Consider the following 11,070-nt stretch of genomic DNA (forward strand, 5'->3'; position numbering starts at 1 on the left):
CACCCTGAGGCCAACAGCATTTTCTCAAAACCTAGACCACCTCTCACTAATCACTTCTTAACATCTGCTCACAGCTGCAACTCAGGCCAGGAAGTTCAAATTCTACTGCTCAAACAAAGTTGGTTATTGTCTTTTAAAGGGATAGTTCCTTACCAATATTCTTTTTTAAAATATTTTTTTATTGATTTCAGAGAGGAAGGGAGAGGGAGTGAGAGGTAGAAACATCAATGATGAGAGAAAATAATTGATTGGTTGTCTCCTGAATGCCACCTACCTAGGATCAAGCCTGCAACCCCGGCATGTGCCCTGATGGGGAATTGAACAGTGACCTCCTGGTTCATAGGTTGATGCTCAACCACTGAACCACACTGGTCGGAGGGTTGTTTGTTTTAATGGGAAAATAACAATCCAAAAAAGCAAGACTAGTATTCCTTCAAAACTAGATTCTGATGTAATACATCCATTCAATTAATTCATCAGTAACTATTTCCTAATGAATTTATATTTTGTATATCATGAGTCAGCTGCTTTTTTCCCTCTGTAAATGCAGGATACGGGGAGATTATTAAAATTAGAGATAATATATATGAATAGTCTAATAGAGTGCTATGCAATATGGTTGATGGTGGCTCCAACACGTATATATAGAAAATATTTATTGGCAGCAATACTATGAAAGAGGCAGATAAGGGATTTGCCTTAAAGTCTTTAATTATATAGCAAAGACATGCTTTTACTTGGACTATATTCATTTGCGTGGTTGTTAGGCTAATGAAAATCATAGAAGAGTATGAAAGACACCCCTTCATGCCAGGCCACCAACAGAGGGACTGCATGTGATAGATGTTCATAAATTATAGTTAATTTTATTATCATGAAAGCTGAACATTTACCAGTACCTCACTGGAATAAGCTAGTTCTGTCTTTTGTTATCTTCGTCTACTTTTCAAATGTTTGACTGAAAAAGTATATTCATCTCCCACAAATTCTAGAGTGTCCAGGTCAGCCTAAACTATGGGTATGTTTTTTTATTAGTCATCCAATATCATTTTATAAGATAATTAAGTCCCTAGTTTTTCACTGCCCCATGATAGGCACCATTAAAGTAAAAAGAATTTACATAAAAATAGCCCTGAGGTAGTAACATGGAATCCAGAGAATCTATTCTGAATACATGATGAAGGGAAGAAATAAAATCCAGAATGGTTTCTTGTACAGTCTAACAAATCTCCACAGAAATCTTCAAACTAAGAATCTGGGGGTGGGGGAGGAAGAGAGAATTAAAGTGTAGGCAATTTAAAAATAAATTTAACTGAAAGAAAATCCAATTTTTTTCATCTCAGTGATATCCAAAAACATTATTAAAGCCTGACAAGTACAGGTTCTCCCCTCTCCCGTCTCCTGTCTCCCGTCTCCCATCTCCCCTCTCCCCTCTCCCCTCTCTCTCTCTCTCTCTCTCTCTCTCACACACACACACACACACACACACACACACACTCTCTCTCTCTCTCTCTCTCTCACACACACACACACACACACACACACACCACACCACACCACACCCCACACCACACACACCACAGACTGGCTAATTAGGTTGACCATCCTCTAATCCAGTGGTTCTCAACCTTGGCTGCACATTAGAATCACCTGGGAAATCTTTTTAAAATCCTGATTTCTGGGCCTCATCCTCCAGAAATTCTGTTTCTTTGTTATGGGGTGAGGCCACAACATTAGTAACAAAGAAACAGAATTTCCGGAGGATGAGGCCCAGAAATCAGGATTTTAAAAAGATTCCCAGGTGATTCTAACGTGCAGCCAAGGTTGAGAACCACTGGTCTAGACTCAGAGTTAGAAGAGTAAGAGTTCATAGGAAATGGAACACTTTGTGGGTTTTTTGTTGTTATATTTTTCATTCTTGTAAAAAACGAGGTCACAATTTTTTTCCAATGTTTCTACTTCATTGTGACCTTTGGAGGATCAAGGCAGGCTGTAGGACCAGGTTAAACTCTAATAAGTGCTCACTAATATCCATTGTTGCGGAAAACTCGGAGCGGGAGACACTTGGAACTAAAGCCAATCAATCCTCTCCCAGTACCAGGTACCACCCAAAGCACTCTTTCTTGTTGTTTATCTTTGGAAACTTCAAAATAAGGACTCTTCGTCGCTGCACTATTCTGTTCTTAGAACCTGTGCCCTCAGGGCGGCCCGAAAACAGAACAGAACCGATTCTAATTCGGGGAGAAACAAAGTTGACATTCCGCCTTTTCCATTTCTGTTCCTTTCACTAAGACGACGAGAAACCGCACCACACAACGACACCGCCTAAAAGGCTCCAAAACCCAAGGGACTTCAGAACTAAACCTCCCTGCTCCAAGCCTGAGACCCGAGCGGCGAAACAAGTAGGCGGCAACCCTCACCTGCAACAGGAACACAGGTGAGCCAAGCCTCATCTCCCGGCCGCTCAGAGACTACGCCTCCCAGGATGCAGCGCGAGCACGTTCCCGCGAAGGCGCAATTGAACCGGTGCATGCCGGGAGGAGGAGTTTTGTCGCTGAATTACTTAAAGCCGATTTCTCTCCCCTCACAAACTAAAGATGCTCACATTCCTGGACTCATCCGGAGCGAGATCAGGTATGGACACCTCACATTAATGACTTCTTCCTAGTATGACTCTTCCGCTAAAAGTAACTTTGGGAACGTGCACAAAAACAAACAAAACAACCAAACTTCTTTGCGGTTTTCCGTTTCCGGTTGGCTTGTTGCCTTGGTAACTGGGACGCACAGGCATCTTGGCGGTTATGGCGGGGCTGGGCAGTACGCCGATCCCCGACGGGGAGTTCACCGCGGCCGTGTACCGGCTCATCCGGGACTCCCGCTACGCCGAGGCGGTGCAGCTGCTGGGCAGGGAGCTGCAGCGGAGCCCGAGGAGCCGCGCCGGCCTGTCGCTGCTGGGCTACTGCTACTACCGCCTGCAGGAGTTCCCCATGGCGGCCGAGTGCTATGAGCAGCTGAGCCAGCTGCACCCGGAGCTGGAGCAGTACCGCCTGTACCAGGCCCAGGCGCTGTACAAGGCCTGCCTTTATCCCGAGGCCACCCGGGTCGCCTTCCTCCTGTTGGACAACCCCGCCTACCACAGCCGGGTCCTCCGTCTACAAGCTGCTATCAAGTACAGCGAGGGCGATCTCCCCGGGGCCAGGAGCCTGGTGGAGCAGCTGCTGAGTGGGGAAGGGGGTGAAGACAGTGGGGGTGAGAACGAGTCAGATAGCCAGGTCAACCTGGGTTGTTTGCTCTACAAGGAGGGACAGTATCAAGCTGCGTGTTCCAAGTTCTTTACAGCCCTGCAGGCCTCGGGCTACCGGCCTGACCTTTCCTACAATCTGGCTTTGGCCTATTATAGCAGCCGACAATATGGCCCAGCACTGAAGCATATCGCTGACATTGTGGAGCGTGGCATCCGCCAGCACCCAGAGCTAGGTGTGGGCATGACCACTGAGGGCATTGATGTTCACAGTGTTGGCAACACTTTTGTTCTTCACCAGACTGCACTGGTGGAAGCCTTCAACCTTAAGGCAGCCATAGAATACCAACTGAAAAACTATGAGGTGGCCCAGGAAGCCCTCACTGACATGCCACCAAGGGCAGAGGAAGAGTTAGACCCTGTGACCCTGCACAACCAGGCGCTGATGAATATGGATGCCAGGCCTACAGAAGGGTTTGAAAAGCTACAGTTTTTGCTCCAACAGAACCCCTTCCCCCCAGAGACCTTTGGCAACCTGTTGCTGCTCTACTGCAAATATGAGTATTTTGACCTAGCAGCCGATGTCCTGGCAGAGAATGCCCACTTGACTTATAAGTTCCTCACACCTTATCTCTATGACTTCTTAGATGCCATGATTACTTGCCAGACAGCTCCTGAAGAGGCTTTTATTAAGCTGGATGGGCTAGCTGGGATGCTGACTGAGCAACTTCGGAAACTCACCGTGCAAGTGCAGGAAGGAAGACACATGAGAGATGATGAAGGGGTCAAAAAGGCAGTGAATGAATATGATGACATCCTGGAGAAGTATATTCCTGTATTGATGGCCCAGGCAAAGATCTACTGGAACCTTGAAAATTATTCAATGGTAGAAAAGATCTTCCGCAAATCTGTGGAATTCTGCAATGACCATGATGTATGGAAGCTGAATGTGGCTCATGTTCTGTTCATGCAGGAAAACAAATACAAAGAAGCCATCGGTTTTTATGAGCCCATAGTCAAGAAGCATTATAACAACATCCTGAATGTGAGTGCTATTGTATTGGCTAACCTCTGTGTTTCATATATTATGACAAGTCAAAATGAAGAAGCTGAGGAGTTGATGAGGAAGATTGAAAAGGAGGAAGAGCAGCTCTCCTATGATGACCCAGATAAGAAAACCTACCATCTCTGCATTGTGAATTTGGTGATAGGGACACTTTACTGTGCCAAAGGAAACTATGACTTTGGAATTTCTCGAGTTATCAAAAGCTTGGAACCTTACAATAAAAAACTGGGAACTGATACCTGGTACTATGCCAAAAGATGCTTCTTGTCCTTATTAGAAAACATGTCAAAACATACTGTCATGCTTCGTGCCAATGTTATTCAAGAATGTGTGCAGTTTCTAGAACACTGTGAAGTTTATGGCAGGAACGTGCCTGCTGTTATTGAACAACCCCTGGAAGAAGAAAGAATGCATATTGGAAAGAATACGGTCACATATGAATCCAGACAATTAAAAGCTTTGATTTATGAGATTATAGGATGGAATATGTAGTCATGTTTTATAATGGCTTATAGCATAATTGGTTTATATCTGTATTTTGTACTGTTTTATTTGTATTTAGCCATTGGTATCTTTATTACATGTTGAACTTTGTATAATTTACAGTCATAATAAAAATAATTTGATTAACATGTTTTTAAAATCTTCACTAAGTGAAATATAAGAATTTTGGACATGTATCTATGAAACATTCAAAACGGAATGGGGATAGTATGTATTAGAACTTGTAATGCCTGTTCCCTTTCCTTTGTTATCATGTGTGCTTTGTTGTATTTTGAGAGTCCCCTGCACAAGGATTACATTATCCAAGACCTTAACACTGTCAAGCCTAGAATTCATTGATTACTATATAGAATTTCTAGCTTTTTAATAATAACATTAGGGCCTGGCCACTGTGGCTCAGTGGTTGAGCATTGACCCATGAACCAGGAGGTCAGGGTTCAATTCCTGGTCAGGGCACATGCTTGGGTTGCAGGCTCAATCCCCAGTAGGGGGCATGCAGGATGCAGCCAGTGATTCTCTCTCATTGATGTTTCTATCTCCCTCTCCCTTCCTCTCTGAAATCAATTAAATGTATAAAACATTGGGGATTATGTCCTCTCACCTCACCATTAGCCCTCATAATTAATTTGTAATGCATACATTTACATAGACTTTAGGATGTTTTGCCAGGGTTTTTAAATATAGATGTAACATTCTATGTAACCAAAACTACTTAGGTTATGTTTCTTTTAAATGTGCAAGACTCGGCGGGAAGTCTGGTGCTCTTAACAGCCTTATGATGCTATGTTGTAAAGAATGGTTTTCTTTCATTTGTTAATTTGAATATATGAACAAGATAGATATACTATTACTCTTTTTCCTAACTGCTCTCATTTATCCTTCACAGTGACTCATGGTAGAGGTACCCTAAAAACTCAGTTCTAATTACTACTTTTTTGTTTCCTGCTAAGGATATGTTAATGCTAGATTTGTTTGCATGTTGTATCCTCTTGGGTAAGCAAAAATCTACATTATTCCCATGACCTCATCAAACTTCTCTCCTACCTCTATCACAATGAAATGTCAATTCTGTAACATTATCTGACAGTTTCACAATGCTAGTTTCCCACCCAGAACCCTCCCAATAAGAACTCCACTAATTCCACTTAGTAATTTTCCCACCCCTTTTCTCTCCACAAATCAGTCAACACCAACATGACTTGGCTTAGGGAAAAAAAAAAAAAGTACTAGGTTGAATTATATGAAATTGCTGATTTTCAGTGTTTGACCTACTAGCAATTTCTTATGGTTCAACCTAATAGTTTTCTACTGAAAGTTAATGAACCCCCTGCCATAATGAGATGATTTTTTTCCTTCCAGGAGAAATCACTTAGCCACTTTGGTACTCAGAAGTATGCTCAGCATAAATCCTCTGTAACATGACCTCCGGGGTGTTCATATTCTGTTAGATCTATCAGAAATGTTGGCTTATTCTGAAGTACAGTGGTCTTGAATTCACAGCATTTTTAATGTTGATACCATTTACCATTTTTATGTTTCACCCCATATTTGAAGGACAGTGTTGAATGATCTCCTCAGTGCATTCCATTCCATAGGTATATATCTAGAAAATGTTCTTTAACAATATTTGTATTAAAAACGTTGCTTTTTTGTGCAGTAGCTCTGTGCCTCTCTCAAGCTTCGTAGCCCCTTAAGATCTGGAAAGTAAATGAACTGAAATCTTATTTTCAACAGCCATGTTAAAATTCTGATTTTATTTTGCACATTTCCTCCAAACTACTTTTTTCTTAAGAAAAAAAAAAAGCATAAAGTGTAAGTAACACTAACCACCCAAAAGTAAATGTTTTCCAGATTCCCTTTTGCAAATAGCCAGGCCTTTATTCAGCCACACTTTATTTACCCAGGTGCTGTGTGTTTGTGGTTTGTATCTATGTGTAATTTAGCTTTTCAGAACATAAAAAGCTTTTGAGAACAGTTTTTAACCCTTTGCCACTGGGCAGTTGGGATTTCCTGGTGAGTAATGCATCAGGAAATCCTGACTGCTCCTACCAATGAGTAAAGGAATAAAGGTCAATCATGGCATTTGTTCCCTTTCTTACTGTGGTTCTCCAGAGAGGCACCCACCGGGATTGATAGATGGCTACCTCGTGACAGCAAAGACTCATGAGCCACACCTACTGGAGGAGACTGGGATTGTGTCCCCAGGCACTTATTTTCCTTTATTTTTAGGATATGCTTTTTTAAGCTCACCTTTAAAGTACTCAGCTCTGCTTATTGACACTAACAGGCTAATGACTTTACAATGACTCCATATTTTGCCATTTGAATGAAGGCTTTCATTCCTAAAACTCTGATGAAAAGCTTTGTTCTATGCTCCTAGGACATACGAACGTAGTGCACTGTTTCTCCACACACAAAAAAGATTTCCCTGTGTTTCTAAAGCTTTAGTCCGTTAAGATTCCGTCAAAATATCTGCCTAGCATATTTTAAAGAGGTCAAATATTAAATGCAGTATTTTATAATATTAGCCAACCTCCCCATCTCCACATGTTCAGAATATAAGCATGTGTTTGTACACAAGTAGTTATTTTCATTTTCTCAGACATGAACAAGAACTTGATCTTTGTGTGCAGAGCAACCTAGCAGACTCCTTTGATCAGTAGCATGACATATTACTCATGACAGCCCCTCCTTGAATTTGGCCCCAGCTGTGGCATGAATGTTCATACTAATGCCATTTTTAAAGGTCAGGTGTATAGTGGCTAACCCTTACCCATTCATGGACAACCGGGAAATGGGAAAACTGTGTGAGATGGAGGTGGGTCATTGGGCAGATGACCTTTCCTCCCAGAGGGTGATATAGGAACATATAGGTATGGCCCCAAACCTCAGAAGGGTACCTCAGGTAGAATCCGTATAGAATTGTCAGTGATAGGTTTGACCTGAGGTTAGAATAATTTGTTTCTAGATGTACAAATAAATAAGCCTACTAGGAAATGTGAGATAAGAAGGGTAAATGGCTTGGAGGGGAAGCTTTAGGGGAGTAACTTTCTGACCCCTCTTCCCTGTCTATAATCCTTAGTTGGGCTCATTTCCATACTGAAGTCTGAGGTAAGCAGTTCTGGAGGTTTGTCCAGGTAAGCAGAGTGTGGCTACCACCCAATTTTAAAAGGATAACATCACCAAAGAAAAGCTTTTTATTTCAGGTGAACCTCAGCATTTTCTAATACAATTTTCATCTTAGGTTCCTTTGTCTTTTTCTTAATAACTGTGGGCGATATGGACATATATGGGAGGTTGTGCTGCTTTCCTGAAGTTATTTTCTGTCACATGAAGTAGCTTCCTAGCAATAGTGTGACTTGCAGCTCACTATCCACCATTTACTAACTGCCTTTTATCCCTTGTTGATCTTCCAGTGGGATTTAAGTGATATTTGATGTTTTTGCGTGTTTTTTTTTTATTTATTCACTTACTGTGCTCTATACACCCTTAGTTTCAGTAACTCTGGGTTCTTGTTTGTCCAACCACATAATTACCATTACTGTAATCACCAGATTCTAAACTTATATTTCCATTTTAGCTATAAGATATACACAACTTTTTGAGTACCTTAATGTAGTCCAAATCCTTCAACAGCAACTTAAGTTAGCAATGTTAAGGAACTGTGATTTTTTTAAAAATATAGATCGGCTCTATGTTATAATAAAACATTTCTTTAGTCTTAAACAGTTCTTTCAATTTCAGTCTCTCTATAGGAAGATGTATAACTTATAGTAATAGGTTATTCTTACACTTTTAAGTGCAGCTCAAAGGAATATAATATTAAAGTTATAAAAATGCAAAGTTATTAAGTCCATCAAATGCAGCACTTCCTTTTATGAGTTTCATAAAGGCATCAGTGGATTAAACATTTCCAGAGAAAGACAGCATCAGAAGCAAAAGTCGTCTGATAGTTCTGAGGCTTCCACTCCATAGACAGGAGGAGACTCTTTTATTACTGGTGCCCTCTGTAGAGGGCAGTGACTAATAGTCTACTTTAAAAAGCAGAAATTCTGGCCCTGGCCGGTGTGGCTCGGTTGGAGCCTTGTCCCGTACACCAAAAGGTCATGGGTCCAATCCCTGGTCAGGGTGCACAAGCAGCTGATCAATATTCTCTCTCCCTTTCCCTTTCTCTAAAAACCAATGAAAATGTCTTCGGGTGAGGATTTTTTTTTTAAGCAGAAATTCTGTAGACTGACTCCCCAGCACAGGTAGTGTAGAGCAGCGAAGCAAAGAGACACTAGGTTCTGTCACACCTGGCTCCATATCTCAGCAATGCCATTACTCAGCTACCTACAGCGGGTGTAACTCAACCTTGCTAAACCTGGTATTTCACCGATAAAAAGGGGACGATACACTCAATAAACAAGGTTGTTGCAAAAATAGTCATTACCTCTTGTGTAGGGGTAAGTGCCTACACAATGTCTGGCTAATAAGGGGTAAATTAAAAAATAAATTATTAATGCAATGATCAATTCTAGGGTAGTTTTCAGCAAAAATACGAAGACTCAGAATCACTGAGACTGAGAAGGGACCTCAGAGATGTTCATTTTACAAAAGAAGACATTAGGCCCCAATAGGGAAAGTGACTTGTAGTTGGTAGAGAAGAATAAGAGCATACACAAAATCTCCAGAATGGGGCTCTTCGTACTGTGTTCTTAGCCTTTAGAACTATACCTTCCCCTGAGTTACTTCACAGATTTACAGTGACAAGTTTCAGTCATTTTTAAAGAGTATCTTCTCAGTTCGGCACAATGAAATGCAAAGTACAAAGGATATGACAGGCCCTAGCTGGTTTTGCTCAGTGGCCCGTGGACTGAAGGATCCCTCCCTGGTTCGATTCTGGTCAAGGGCATATGCTCTGGTTTCAGGTTCGATCCCCAGTAAGGGGCATTCAGGAGGCAGCCAATCAATGATTCTCATCATTAATGTTTCTCTCTCACCCTCTCCCTTCCTCTCTGAAATCAATAAAAATATATTAACAAACAAAAACAAACAATCTGACAGAACTATCTATACTAATAAAAGGGTAATATGCTAATTAGGGCAGACATCTTCCAGACGTCCATCGGGACAAAGCCACAGTAGCTGCGAGGCCCGGGGCTCACAGCAGCCGTGGGCTCATGGCAGCCATGGGCTCAGGCAGCTGCAAGGCCCGGGGCTCAGGCCTCACAGCCACCGTGGCCAGCAGTGGCAGCAGCAGTGGGATGATGGGGGCGGCGCCTTCCCCTGATCAGCCCGGTTGCCTCCTGCAGAGGGAGTCCAGACTGCAGCTTAGGCCCGCTCCCCCCCCGCTGGCTCAGTGGATAGAGCGTTGGCCTATGGACTGAAGGTTCCCAGGTTCAATTCCGGTCAAGGGCACATGCCCAGGTTGCAGGCTCGATCCTCAGTAGGGGGCGTGCAGGAGGCAGCCAATCAGTGATTCTCTCTCATCATTGATGTTTCTATGTCTCCCTCTCCCTCTCTGAAATAAAAATATATTTTTAAAAAATGCAGCAGAAAATGGGTTTATGAGTATATTGAAAGAGAAATGCCCCTGAGGGTAAACACCTGCAAAAGTAAATGTGATGGTAGTAAGACCTCATTTGTTTTTCTGATAGGGTAACACAGGAAATCGGAGCAGCAAGCTTTATTAAATGATTTCAGTCTGGCTGCTGACAATATTAAATTAAGTAAATGTAATTGCATGCTTAAAGTTTGTCTGGCATAAATGTTGGTTCATTGGGAAAAAGCCTATCTGTGGACACAATGTAAAAACATGAGGTGACAATAGCATGTGAAGTGGAAATGTAGCTGCCTGAACCCTGAAGGCTCTCTCATGAATGTTATTGGGCAGGCCCTTGTGAATTCACTTAGATGATAATTCAGGCAGACAGTACATGTCTCAATTCTGATGACCCGAAGCTTGATGGGACACAAAGTATTCTGGGTAAGAATCAAGATTCTTAAATCTAGAACTAAATCCACTAAGATGCAAATTTTAGTGAGGCCTTTAAATATAAGTAATGAGGCTTTTAAAAAAATCAGCCTTCAAGGAGATGTGAATAAAATGGCACATGCAGAAAAGAAAGCCCTTGTTAAATTCAAATTCAGCGTGAGATGACAGTGCAAAATCCACCAAAAAGGCATTTTTTTAGTGAATAGAATAAGGAAATCATTGGTACTACTCTGGATCATCCAGGCCTAGACACCACAACTTTAAGACTATCAAATGGGCACA

The 11,070-nt window shown here is 42.0% G+C and overlaps 1 protein-coding gene across 1 annotated transcript; it reads left to right on the forward strand.

Annotated features, from left to right (window-relative positions):
• Positions 1 to 2,641: 2,641 nt before the first annotated feature.
• Positions 2,642 to 4,928, forward strand: LOC102437336 (tetratricopeptide repeat protein 30B). The gene has a single exon (XM_006083070.3). It carries the CDS (start codon positions 2,802 to 2,804, stop codon positions 4,797 to 4,799), a length of 1,998 nt encoding a protein of 665 aa, XP_006083132.1. The 5' UTR covers positions 2,642 to 2,801; the 3' UTR covers positions 4,800 to 4,928.
• The last annotated feature ends 6,142 nt before the right edge of the window (positions 4,929 to 11,070 follow it).

The sequence above is a fragment of the Myotis lucifugus genome, unplaced genomic scaffold, assembly GCF_000147115.1.
Source record: "Myotis lucifugus unplaced genomic scaffold, Myoluc2.0 scaffold_5, whole genome shotgun sequence".
In the NCBI taxonomy this organism is placed as follows: Eukaryota; Metazoa; Chordata; class Mammalia; order Chiroptera; family Vespertilionidae; genus Myotis; species Myotis lucifugus.

Bases quoted from the DNA above. Each gene is read 5' to 3' on its own strand.
- LOC102437336 (XM_006083070.3), top strand. From the start codon at position 2,802: ATGGCGGGGCTGGGCAGTACGCCGATCCCCGACGGGGAGTTCACCGCG.